This window comes from Alligator sinensis, unplaced genomic scaffold (assembly GCF_000455745.1).
Source record: "Alligator sinensis unplaced genomic scaffold, ASM45574v1 scaffold111_1, whole genome shotgun sequence".
NCBI lineage: Eukaryota > Metazoa > Chordata > Crocodylia > Alligatoridae > Alligator > Alligator sinensis.
The window spans coordinates 1,031,958-1,046,033 of record NW_005841875.1 but is presented as its reverse complement, the minus strand read 5'-3'; the positions used below and the strand labels follow the sequence as shown (position 1 = coordinate 1,046,033).

Here is a 14,076-nt window from a genome sequence, read left to right as displayed (position 1 = left end):
ATGGAGCTTTGATGTGAGCTCCTGTAGCTCCTGCTTGAAGATTTCAGTGCAGACTCCATCAGCTCCAGATGCTTTATTTTCCTTCATCTGCTTGATGGCTTCCCTTACCTCATCAAGGATTGGAAGGATTCCTAGATTGTCTCTGACTGGGTGTTGCGAGATGGAACTCAACAGAGTCTCAACTGAGAAAGTCTTCAAAAAGCTCCTTCCAATACTACTTGATGGCTCCCCTTTTCTTGATCAGGTTTCCTCCATCCTTAAGTCTCAAAGGGATTGGTACCTGTGTGCTTGCATTGTAGATGACTTTTTTGGTACTGAAAAAAAACTGTACGTATTGTGGATGTCAGTGAGATGTTGAATATACTTCGCCTTGCCTTCCCACCATTTGTTCTTCATATGATGGGTCCTTCTCTGGGCCTCTGTCTTGGCTAGTTGGTGATTCAATTACTTTGGCTTGGAATTGATGTTGTTCTGCCAAGCACAAAAGACCTTGCACTTGCAATCAATCAGCTCTAGGATCTCCTGGTCATTCTCATCAAATCAGTCTTGATGTTTCCTGGTAGAGAATCCAAGTGTCTCTTCAAAGGTGCTGATGACAGAGGACTTGAAGGCTCCCCAAGCACTGCCGACATTATCCCATTGTTGTTGATGACTGGAATTCACCAGTTTTTCACTCAGGTACTGGTGAAAGAGGTCTGGCTTGACTGGGTCTTCGAGTCCTCCAACTTTCATCTTTTTTTGGCATGGCTTCTACTGCAGCCATTGTTTGGGAGCCACAAGGGTTGAATCCAAGTACTTTCCCTTCATATGCACGTAGTATAAAACCAGATAAGGGATGCTATTTTTCAGTGCCATCATAGCCATTCAGAACCTATGGAAGGCTGTTTTCAGTGTATTCCCCAGAAGTGCAACAGCACAACCTCTGAGAAAGACTCGGTGATTGCTTCTTTCATGACAGCTCTATTTAACCTGTACTGTATCCAGGGCTGACTTGTGTGGGAGGAGCCTGGAAAGTAGGAAGAAGGTAAATAAAGTTTAATTGGACTGAGGAGAACAACCTTGTATGGCCATTTTAACTAACTGGTTATATAAAAATATGTTGCTGCTGTTGTATTTGTGGTTGTCGTCATTATTATGGACTTCTCTTCCAGTAACTCCTCAGTTAAGAGTTAGGGCTCCGTTGTGCTAAGTGCTTTGTCCAACCAATCTTACTCTCTGGATTAATGGCAGTTGAATGAAACTAGAAAGTGGGTGGGGAGGAGGAGGTTAAGCATGAGAAGGTTAACCTCATGCCTAATGTCACTTCCTATACAGCTGCTACAGTTTTGTGGCCAGAGCCCTGGAAAGATGCGACTAAAGCACAAAGATGCACTCAGAATGGTAGAATTTGTTGCAATCTGAAAGGCTTTTTACAGGGTGGGTTTATTAACTTTAGCTACCCTGTGGAGTCTTTTGTTCCTCAGCTGCTGATTAGTCAGAGAGGTGAATGTGAGTCAAGGTGAGGGAAGAGGTGAAAAAAAACCTCAGCAGCTTCTTAGTGCCATTGCATTGTCTCTGACACATAATTGCTTTCTAGACATGCAGTTCAGCATCTAATTGCCTCTGACTCTTTAATGCCTTCAAGCCGGGGCAGGGTAGTGACAGGCTCCTTGCCTGAAATAACAAAATTGCCCCCCCAAATTCTCCTCTACTTGCATGAAACAGCTAAGTGAAATCAATGGTCTCTGGGCCGTCTCCTCCTCCATTGGCTTCGTGGAGCTGGCTGTCTGCTGATTGCTCCCCATATGAGGACCATGGCCTTTTGTGAGCTGCAGGAACTGCTTTTTGTCAGCCACTGCTCTGTGAGTTGCCAAGTACAGCATTTATTGACTTGTTTAACATCCCTTGAAAGCAGCCGCCCTCCCTCCCTCCGTGAATTCATTAATAGACTTTCTGATTTCCTGCACGCAAGCCGCCCCGTGCCTGCCTTAATCTCTTATATCTTTTAATTAGGCCGGTCTCTTTTGGAGGACAGAAGGTGCATTTCTCAAGCAGATTAATGTAAAGTAAAGCCAGGCTCTGGCAATTTAACGTGCTGTTAAGTTTTAATTGACATGCAGCTGTCCTTTTTGGGGCAGGATTTCCTGCCGCTGTTGTTTCTTTTGTTTCCCCGTACAGGATGCTTCAGGCAGAGGCTGTCGCAGCCGAGGCTGGTCCTGGATCAGATGTGAATTAACCTCCAAATACAGCTAAAATATAAAGGTGCCCTTTCTGTAGTCTCACTTCAAGTCCTTAATTCTGCACGGTGAACCACTGAAAGCAACAGCAAAGCCCCTTGGACCTCAAGGATACAGAATTGGGTCCTTCAATGCTCATCCTACAGTGCCCTCTTGTGGCCTCCTGTATTTATTCGTTTCACTTTCACTTTTAATTTGCTCCTTCATTTCAGATTTCCAGCTCTGGTCAAAATTTGCTCCATCCCCGTGAATCTGGCTGTTTAAAGAACCAGTCAACTGCTGGATTTTGCCTTATTTTTCATTAACGGCCCAGTGCTATTTTGTTCTTTGCCAGATATAAAGCAATCCGCTAATCCAATAATTGGGTAGTTCGTGCAAGTTAAAATAATACTTTTGTTTTCTCTCGCACAGTTGGAGCATTTCATTCCTGGCTTATCTTCCCTGCAGACCTGAGTTAGCAACCTGCAGCAGTGAAGGGACAAACTATGCACTTTTGTGTATATAACTTCACGTTACACTCATAGACTGAATTTCATCTTCTGTCGTCTGCCTCCCCAGAGAAGGTCATAGGTGTCTATACTACCCTATACGGTCAAATCACTGATCAGTTTGAAGGGGTGTAGGTTGTAGCCGTGTTGGTCTAAGGACATCGGCAGACAAGGTTCTTTGGGTGAGTCTGATATCTTTTATTAGACCAACTTAAATAGTTGGAAAACAATTTTAAGCAAGCTTTCAGGTTTAAAAACCCTTCGTCAGGCTGAGGAAGTTTCTGCAGTCGGTGTGTGATCAGTTTGAACGCACTGATCGTGGTCAGGAGCCCAGAAGCATTTCTGCCTCTTAAGATAAAATGCTCAGTGATTGTTAGACAAAAAACATATCTGCTCACCTTAACATGTGGGATTGCAAACTTTCCCTTGCTTGATTTCCCCCACTTCCATATTTTTTGACAAAAGTTTGCGGAGAGAACACTTTGCTCTGAATCAATGGGAAAAAATATTAGACAAGTGAGAATAAAAAAAAAAGGATTAATTCCATTCAAGTCAAGGAAGAATTTCTTTTGTTTTATGTCAATTGGGAAAGGATTCCAAATAAAATAGTTATTTCATTGAAAAAATTATAATGTTTCGGTAAGGCAAACACTTTCAATGAGAACATTTTCATAAAAAAACTTCTTTATAAAAAAACCCGATGACCTCAGATTAAGATCTTCTTGCACTGTCTCATTGTCAAGGCTCTGGGTCAGAGATTAGAAGAAACTTGTCCTCTTCTTACCAAAGTATCTCAAAGTACCTCAAAAGAGAAGCAATTATGGCTATGGCAAATCTGTTTTTAATTTTGGATTGGAGGCTTCTGGTTGTATTTTTATAGTGTTTTCCCTGCTCTTCTTATATCTTCATCTTGAAACCTAGAGAAAGTTTACATTCAGTCACAAGAAATTACTATATGCCGAACAATGAATTTGACTACCTGGTCCTGACTGAACTGCAGCGCTACAGGTATGTGTTAGAAAAGCAGGTGATAACTGAATGGATATACATAATCTAAGGCATATAAGGAAAAAAATGCAATAACTATTCATATTGGAGTACTAATCGTGCTTATCGAAATGTTTGCCAACTGCAGGTTTCACTGCTAAGAGCTGAACCATCCAAGGCAATTGAAGCACTCCTATTGACGTCAGCAGGCTGTTCATTATTTCCCAACTAAAACTGTGTGATTTAACTATGAAGTGGAGATGCAGTTGACCTGTTCAGCCTGCATTTGTTGGCATGTGACTTTGCCCATGACAATGACAGCTGTGGAGAACTGGGGGAATGCTGCTATTATGGAAACATCTTATGGCCCGCTCTGTATCAGTGCGATAGAGCCCTGCCTGAGAGCCAAGTTAGAGCAAACCCGGGTGCGAGGAAACCAGACACGAGACACTACAAGAATAGCAAGACAAGGACCATCACCGTAGACATGGTAGCAACATATTTAGCTATGAAAAGGCAAATCTTCAGTTGCAACCCTGGTGAGAGCTATTCGGCCAATGTCAGGAAGGGGGAGATCTTTCCGCTCCGACTGATTGACAGAGCAGGACTGAGAGGCAGGATTTGCCGAAGGCAGGCTTTGACTTGGTCCCCATGAGAACCAAGGACACCAAGGCTAAGTCACGTCTCCTTAGACGCCTGAGGGGAATGGCAAATGTAGGGAAGGCTGTGCGTGCATAAGGCTCAATCCTTGTCTGAATGTCTTGTGTCCTCAGGCAAAATAAACCTACTTTCATTTTGAAGAAGCTGCTTCTATGGCCCTGCCGGGCTGCGGGTGCCAAGCCTCTTGGCTGTTCCCTGGGACTCGACAGCCAGGGGCGGGGAGGAGGAGGGCATAACCAAGAGGTTCAGTTAAGAACAGATTGATAACAGGATCCCACCCTAAAAAGAAATGAATGCGTAGGTCAGCTGCTTTAACAGAAGGTCTGTGATGGGGAAGGGCAGTGCCTAAGGAAGTGTCTTGGGGGAAAGGGTCTCAGACTGACAAACGGATAAGGATTACCCCACCAGGAATCCCCATGTGTGCCGTAAATGCAGAGCGTGGTGCCTGAAAGTGCTCTGTATGCATGATCAGTAGCCTAGCAAGGGGTGGGCAAAGCAGGCACCAGCTGCTTAGATGGGGCACAGAAGTAGCAGCTACCACTGCTACCAGCCCCTGGCGCTGCCACCACCCAGGTACCGACCTGGTAGTGACACCTCTGCTTACAATAACACTGAAGGCTAACGCCTCATTGTTGCCAAGATCTTTCAGAAAGCATTTCTCTTGATAACCATGGCCTGGTAAAACCCGTGCAGTTTTCAAAGTGCGAGTCAGGCCCTTTCATTCAGCAGAATTTCCTGGTTTAAACAGAGCGAGATAGCGCAAAGTGACCACTGGGTGTGGGGTTCATTCTTTCAAAGGGAGGGAAAAAAACCTCTGTAAACGTGCAATGTAAGACTATCCACCATGCGCTGTTATCATGTGGGGCTTTCTTGGTGAACAGCGCTTGATCATGATATTGCATTGCAACCGATCGTAAAACAGAGACAATTTTCCACTACTGGAAATAATAGGAAAACACTGGTGCACTCGAACATGTCACATCACCTCTCGAACGGGTGTTACACGTGGGGAACAAGGCTTTAGTTGTCTCATCTGCTGAGTTTTATTTCTGACTCAGAAGTTCAGTAGCACAAATGGTACCGCTAAGTCAGGGCTACCTCTCAGTGTGGCATCCGGTAGATCAAGGAGGGAGCATGGAACGTGGTGGCACATAGGGCAGGGAGCAGAAAGCAGAGCAGCAAGTCAGCACAGGCCTGAGGGCAGAAAACAGAGCAGCAGGTCGGGAAGGGGATTGGAGTGGGGGAGGGTGTGGAGTAAATTTGTGCCATGCTTGCCAAAAAGGTTGGTCCCCATGTTACTAAACTATCTTGGTTACCTTTTACATGCACTCATGGATCAATCGTGGTACAGACATTTCCAACTAAACATCTCCCCTATGGATTTACTTAGTGTCTGGGTGTTGATGGTTTGCAGAAAGTCAACTTTATTTTTACTTTGTTGCTTTCTGACTTGCTGCTGAGTCCTCCTTCTATCCTCAGATGCTCTAACTGCTCACCCATTGCACAAGGACGAGGACATGTTCTGTGTGCTGGATGTTTAAAAGATCAGGCAAACATTTCACACATGGTACAACAAAATATTATGAGGTAATTTTATTTTGTTTTCCATTTTTAGGTAAAAATATGACAGTATACAAGATAATCTTATTAAAGGTAAAAATACATTATTTTGTTGGTTTTTTTTCTCTAAACAGATCTACCTACAGTACACTTTTTTTTTTTGTTTTTTGTTTTTTACAAATATAACTATTATTCTATTAGGCTATCTGTGTTCTCATCTGGCACTTAAGATCTGGTCACAGGTCACCTTCTGGTCCTGCTTATTTTTCTGAGCTGATATCTAAATATAATGGTCAGCCTATAGGTGCGCCTTGTAAACAAATAATACAGTTTAGTGGTTCCAAAGTAGTAAGGTGTGCTTTCAACAGCTGAAATCCATAACATCAGCTAAACGAGAAGCAACTGAATATTCAGCTGTGTTGTGTGGACTGATCGCTTTTCACTTGCAAGAGTGCAATCTGCAATCACATTGAGTCACTGGTTTTAATTTCTCCTTGTTTTTGAGCTGAACACACAACTCACAGCAAACCATTCAGTTGGCAAATACCCCTTTGTGCTGATGGGATGTCCTTCGTCAGTGAGATTTTATTTTTTTTTTAATTAACGCGTTTATGGTTTGAAACTATCCAACCGTGCGCCTGTAAATTTCATTTACTCCGTGGCTTGCCATTTGACATCGCAAATTTGAGCTGAGTTGCTTCATTATGATTGGTCACATAGTGTTGTTGCTCTTCTTTGAATTGGATGAGTTAACTCTTCCCATTAAATCTCTAGGACAAATACTCCTGGGAAGAGTAATTGAGAGGACCGTATTTTAGTGTGTGACTTTACATTTGCTTTTCATTAACTACAGCGCTATTCAAATTCAATTTTACTGACGACCATGAAAAGCAAACAGAAAAGGAGTGTGCACACATATGGGAATGGGACTATGTTTGAAAATAGGAATGGGTATTCATGGAGCGCTCTTCAGCAGGCTTCATCCAGCTCTAAACCCAAGTGTTGGTGAGTCAGATCCCCAGGTGGTATAAATCAGCATAGCTTCATTGGAGCTATGTCAGTTTATACCAGGTGAGCATTTGGCCCTTTGCCTTTGTAAAAGGTGCTTTGGGTATCTAGAATAACCATGATTATCTTTTGGAGATGGTGCATCTACATCTGATGTCGATGGGCTCATTTTTATACAGATGTGTCCCCTTTATATCATAAAGGATTTATATGAACATTGGCTTCATCCAATACCACAGTCTAATGCACAGTGCCCCTACCAATATTTGTTAATTAGCAAAAAGTTGAGTGTTCAGTACTCATCTCTTGCAGTGTTTTTGCTCTCTTAAAATGCTGGTTGAAATATCAAATAAATGTTTAGAAAACTAGTCAGCTTTCCCTTTCTTTACCCTCAAATGTCCTTATTTAAGTTCTTCCCAAACTTTTCACTCAGCTGTTGTATTAGTCTTGCCAGCTCTCCAGTGGCTTGTGATTTTTCTTCCAAAAGTTCATAGCGGAGACTGGAAATATCTTGCTTAATCTCTTTAAGTTCTCCTAAAAGAAAAAAGATATATGTAATCTTGTTAATAAGGTTGAATTATACCAGTCCTGGTATAATTAATTCCTAAGAACAAGTTAAGTTAGGAGCATAACCTATGGGATTGGAATGAGTTGTGTTGGAACTGAACTGGCGTTCCAGCTCTAATAGTAGCTACTCAGAACCACACTGCAACATACTGAATGAATCAATTATGAATTACATACTGAACTAATCACAGTATTAATCACATTGCTGACAACAGTCCTATGTAGAAAGTTCCTGTTCTTTCTAAAACCTCTACTGTTCCACTTAAAAGTCTCTGTTTTACCTTGGAACCTTTTTGGGGATTTGGAGAAATGATGCTTTGAGCCTGTGCTATATAGCACTCTACTTATTGTGAATAGGAAACTATATATCCTTTCTACCTGAGGATGATTCAGACCAAGGTTTTGACAAGGGACCTTCAAAGACCCCTAGGGAGGCACTAACGTGCCATTAAGAAATATGGATGTACTTGAAAAACCTATATTCCAGGCAAATAAAGAATGGGATCATGTTATGAAATGTAGAAGGCTTAGCATATTACAGATACTAGGAGGAAGCCTTTCCTCCACTGTAGCCTCTGTATGACAGAGTCTAGGAGAAGAAGTCCAACAGTGCAGATACTGTGCAGGGCAGTCATAAGTTTCCCGTATACAAGTCCCTTTATAAGGTCCCATGGAGGGGATGTACCGGAGACTATGAGGCTGGAGTGGGTGGATCTATATGTACGGCAGGGCAGTTATCCTTGGCTGTGAGAGAAACTTGGAATTCCAAGTGCACACAGGTGGTTTGAAGCCACCCATGTCCACCTTCCCACTGTGAAGGTGTCTCCAGGAGCTTCAGCTAACAATCTCTGATTGGCCACAGCAGTTGTAGCTTAACAACACTATCATGTGACACGTTTCTCACAGTGGTCATACCATTATCAATAGTACAAACCACTTACCTTCATTGACTTCATCATTTTCTCGATCCACCTGAGCCTTCAGTACATACCGCTTAATAAGACGCTTCATTATTTTCTGAAAAATGAATCAAGATGGTTAAATGGGAATAGACTTGCCTACATCTCTGCGTTCTACATCTGTTAAGCACTGCTTAAGCAACTGAATTCACTGTGAGAGAAATCCTGGCTCCACTGAAGTTAAGTTTTGCAGTTGACTTTTGTCAGTATCCAGGTTTTTCTTCTTCCATGATGCACTTCATGTTACAGTAATGGGTTGTGCACAAGTAAGGATCCTAGATGAAAGTCATATTACAGCCTATTGTAGGACACGTGAATTTGGGAGCCTCTACTCAAAGAGTAAACAGATATGATCCAAGAGCAAGCTATGCATAAGGTCTGGTCTAGGTTTCTGGGGATCTTGGCTAGGCATGTTGCTGTTTCAAATATTTGCAGAAAGGAATCTTGAGAGAGGGAAAAAAGTTTCATTAATGACTTAGAATGCAACCACTTATGGTAATGGACCATGTACCTGATCCAAAGTTCATCAATTTCAGTAAAAAGAGTCATTTTCTCCGGTAAGCTTTGGATAAGGCTTTAAGGAGAAATAGGAAACCCAGGCCCTTGGCACACATTAATTCAAAGGACCATGGGCTCTGACCCTCGATCTCAACGATTGTGCCTCCTGCCATACCACATATGCATGGCAGGAAGCACAATTGTGAAATCACTGATCAGATCCCAGTTGCATCTATCATCTTGCCAGTGCAGAAGAAGTTGGGAATCATGATCCCAGGCTTTCTCTGCACTGGCAAATTGAAAGCCAGGTGCCTGCAGCCCAGCATAACTCAATACCATCCTGGGGCCAAAAAGGACCAGCAGCTGGCCTCAACCCTGGAGAGCCCAAGATCTAGTTCAAGATTGGGGGCTGTCTGGGCCAGGACTGAAAAACCACTTAATTGTCAGATGATTGTTAACACTGGGCCTGGGGCAGTTGGAAACCAGGGCTGTCTTAGGCTGGTGCTGACAGTGTTGTCAGCAGGCAGGTTGGAGACTGGGGATATCCAGTGCTGATTTCAACAATCAGCTGATTATTAAGCATCAGCCCCAAAGAGCCCTGATGTGTGGACACATCACATTTTCAATTGAAGGCTCCTTACAAACCAGCCATAAGAATGTTCTACATTATATGAGAAATGCTTTTATGGATGGTTTGCCATTTTATGGTACCTTAAATTGGGTGCATGTGTAGCATCCTTGCCATTTATGTTGTGATAAATGGGTTAATTGCAGCATAAATGTAATGTGTAGAGGGCCCTCAGTGAAGGACCCTCAGAAAAATGGAACAGAGTTAGAGAAGTGGATTAAAATGAATAAGAATTAGCTTAGAAAAATAGTATGAACTGATTACATCCAAGGAAAAAAAAATACTACATAGAAATATGAAAGAGGAGTTTGCTGGTTAAAAAGAAATAAAGAAATATATGAGTATGATATGCAATGTTTGTAATTATGAGCTTGCAATGTGATGCTGTTGCAAAAACTCAGAAGGCCTGCGGATCTATCCACAGAATAAAAAAGGAGGATAGTCTCTTTCCTAGGATACACTCAGAGTCCTGTGTTGTTTTCAGATCTTTACTATGCAAAAGACATTAATAAACTGCCCTAAAAATAATCTAAAGAATGGCAATATATCAAAAGGAGTAAACGAAACTACCTCTCCAAAATGAGGCATCTAAATCTGTTCTAGACACCTAAATTACGGCTTTGGGTAAAGCGCTTGGTTAATATACTCAGTCAAGTTTTGAAAGGCTCAGACAGATTGGAGATGTACAGATACCCACTTGGAAGGAATATTCTAATGCAATGCGGACTGAAGGGACATGATCAGGCCCCCCTCTTGCTTTGCTCCTTTCAATTCTGCCACCGATGGTGAAGTGAAGCTCACCACCAGCTGGAACACGATACAGGGTCCAAATTACATGATTGAGTCCATTCAATATTTTTCTTCTCTTTCTCTAGGGTTTCTGGATCCTGAATCTTTCCTGAGATTAACTGAGAACGACGCACCATTAGCCTTCAAGAATACCTGCCCTGACTGCTACTTATTGAGCATCCAGCGACTATGGAGGGAAAACTTTCTCTCTGGTCCAGGCTCACATTTTGCTTTAGATGTTACTAAGAAACTTAGTATCAGGGCAGGGGGGCAGACTTGATGATCTGTTCAGGTCCCTTCCGATCCTAGAAACTATGAAACTTTCCAAAGTCTCTGAAACATCCAAAAATCCAGGTTTCCCTCATGAGAACTACATTCTATAGTAACATAAGGCATGTGAATGACCAATAAATATCTGGTTACTCATATATATGCTTTGAAGTAATGAAAAGTGAAATATTTAAGGACTGTGTCTTCCTACCAGGAGAGAGATCTGGCTAACCAGGTGGGTCAGATAAGGAAAGTATACATGAGCCACAGTGCACGTACTGTATGCTGGAGATGGCCAAGGTAGTAGAATCCAGAGGGAGGTAGTGTTGCCACCTGAGAAAACATAAATGGAGGAACATTTTGGGGAAAGTGGGGAAAGGCTGGATCCAAAAGAAATAACTTTAAAAATAGGAGATGGAAATAGGGAAGTCACAGAAAAACAAGGAATCAACACACAATTCATGCTATTATCTTGGCATTTACCATAGCATAGCATAGCATTTACCTGCACTGACCACAATATTTGCTGGTGTGCCAGTATTTGCAATGGGAAATGCTCCCAATACGGTGGTAAAGTTCAGTTTCAAGTGGCAAGGGTGAAGATTGTCATGGCGGCAACTACACCAGGACATATGCTGTAGTAAGATTTGTCTGTGGATATTGAAAACCAAGAACATGATGCATTTTGGCCAAGATTCTGTCAGGGGAAGATCACTTTCTGGGCTTTGAGACATTCGACTGTATTTTTGCCTTATTGGTGTATTGTAGCCATTTAGTTTTGCATGCCCACTTTCCTTCAAATCTGCTACTTTTTCTTTTCCTTTTGTGCTAGTGTAAGTGAAATGGTTTTTCCATAACATAGTTACTGGCACAGTGAAATTAAAAAAAAACACCTGGCTCAAATTTCCAGAAGTATCTATTGATTTGGGGTGCTTGGTTTGAGGTGACTTAAGGCCTGCCTTCCAGAAAGGGCAGCACTTTGCAGTTAAAAAACCTCCAGTAACCCCACTCCTGCTGGCTTCTGGCCTGATGCACTTCAGGCATGTAGCTACGTTTCTGGAATCAAAAGTGAATGTCTGTTCATTTGCTTATTGGTTCAATCTACACAGCTTAGACTAGCCTATGAAGATTAAATCGATTCAGCCTTAGGTTTTTTGACTGTTTGTGATTAGACAAGGTGATAAACTACTTGTAAATCACTACCTTGTATTCTGAAATCAGTCTCCTTTATGTACATATTGGCCCAACCTTCAAGTACTCTTTGTACCATCAGCTACTCTAGTACTTTCTGTAGATCTTGGCATGCTGGGAATGAGAATGAAAGGACAATCTTGTGTCAGGAGACTGAGATTTGTCAATGATATCCTAAATGCTTTTTAACTTTTGCTGGGCCTCAGTTCTGCATCTGTAAAATGGGGATGGTAATACTGTCACACATTGCAGGGGGCTGGTAAGATTAAATTAAGTGTTTCAGATATGCCCAGATACGATGGATCTCAACTGAGACACTGCTTACTCCAGGTCAAGAGTAACCAGAGGTTGTTACCATTTGATGGAGGTTCAGATGCTAGTTAAGGGGTCTCAGCTCAGCATATCAACCCACTTTGCCAAATCCATTGTCAATTTAAGGGCCCCACCTTGTCACCCTGATCATCAGACCCATGAACAGGCTTAGAGCAAGATGGGTGTTTTATACCCAGCACAAATCTGTCCTGTATTTTTCTGACAAAGCTCCTACATGCATCACCTGAGCTTTGCAAGTCACAGCCTGTCATTGGAGCTCTCAGACTTCTCGTTCTGCATGCCTTGGCCATTTTACATTGTCACAGCATTAGGGGCCTCTAAAATCCTCCAGAAAATTGCACTTATCTGCAGTATAGAAATATCTGCAGTATAGAAATATCACATTAAAAATCTAGCCATATGAAATGGCCAGGAGAGCAGCTACTGCATTAGACATTCTCCCAGGTGCACAAAACTGTTATCTGCTGGCTTGATTACTGAACTGATCTGTACTGTTTGTTCCCTCTGTAATCTATGCCATTGCCTCCCCTCCCCACCTTTTATTATTTTGACAATTCTTTCCTCAAACTTCAGACATTTTCAGCAATGTCCTTTGAGGACAAGTCTGGTAGAAACAGTGTGTTTGTGTGTGCATATATCTATATCTATATCTAGATAGATAGATAGATACAATCTCTCTTTATAAAATGGATCAGTTTTTCAGTGCTGCCTTTGGCATTAGTAGAGAGTTGCCTGGTAGAGGTGGGCCCTGACCTGGCATGACCCTTTGTCATTCTAACTTGAAAATAATAGCTTCTGTTGTTGAAAACCTAGAGAAGTAGTGTGATTGGCAGAATTTGACTTTTTTTTTTGTGTTCTCACCAGGTTTTTTAATTTATGGCAAACATGTCATCAATGGCAAACAGTATAGACAAAGAAACAATTACGCTGTTTTAAAGGAGAGGAGGGGTGTTACCACAGTTCAGATGAATCTACTGTAACTGTTTCATCTGTCCGCTCCTATCCCATTGTAACTGGAAGTTAAAAGAGGGCAGGTTACTCCTGAATGAAACAGGGAGGCTTATCGTTACGTACTCCAGGATAGGGGGGACAAATGAAACGGTTGCAATGGAACAGCTGATAGGACTCCAAAGCCTCCTCCTTTAAGACAATGTCTGTTCACACCCTCAGTGATTTAACAGTCTAAGTCATTTGTAAAAGTGCAACTAAGCTACCTAAATTGTGTAGGCCTGGTAATGCCAAAATACTTCAACAATCTGGTTGTTGGGTACTTATGGTCCAAATTTTAGGTGCCTAAAGTCCTGAGAGGGGTTTACCAAAAAACTTCAGTGTCTATTGGAATTAGACACTTAAACCAATGGGAGTTAGGGACCTAAATGCCTTTTAGGGTCTGGGGATAAGTGCTTACAGGCATGTCTGCACGGTGTCCACAGTGTGTTTGGGTTGTTCCCGAGGAAACCTTGTCCCTTCCATCCCACTCGCACACCAAACCCCGAGTGGCAGTGCTTAGGCTGCTCTGGAGGTGTTTCTCCCATAGTTACTCTCAAGGCTTGTTTTTCTCCACTGTGCCAGAGTGGTCTCTGGAGTTGCTACACTACCGTGTTTCCAGGTTTGGTATGTGTGTGCAGGAGCAGATGGGTGGGTGTGCATGGGAGCGGCTCTTCCGTACATGGTGCAGACAATTTAAGACATCTTTGAACACAGGTCCTATTGATTACCTATAGTGCCCCTAGGAGGCCACAGTGACTCATGCTGTACAAACTCAGAAAAAAAGCCAGGCCCTGCCCAGTGCTGAACATAGTACAATCACAGTTATTTATCCATTGCTATCCTGCCAAACAACTGCCTGCTAGGCTGTGCAAAGCTTTGGATCACTATTCGGATGCAGGGATGATTCGGAGGCCAAATCTACAAATCTGAAT

At 42.4% G+C, this 14,076-nt stretch overlaps 1 protein-coding gene across 1 annotated transcript in view; it reads right to left on the bottom strand.

The window, feature by feature from the left end:
- Window positions 1-7,171: 7,171 nt before the first annotated feature.
- TRPC7 (transient receptor potential cation channel subfamily C member 7) overlaps window positions 7,172-14,076 on the bottom strand; it is a 115,654-nt gene continuing 108,749 nt past the window's right edge. The window contains exons 10-12 of the mRNA XM_025196023.1: window positions 10,910-10,963; window positions 8,428-8,503; window positions 7,172-7,453 (exon numbers count right to left, since the gene is read on the bottom strand). Of these exons, the coding sequence (XP_025051808.1) occupies window positions 7,311-7,453; window positions 8,428-8,503; window positions 10,910-10,963 (273 nt within the window). The 3' untranslated portion in view covers window positions 7,172-7,310. The remainder of the gene's footprint in view (window positions 7,454-8,427; window positions 8,504-10,909; window positions 10,964-14,076) is intronic.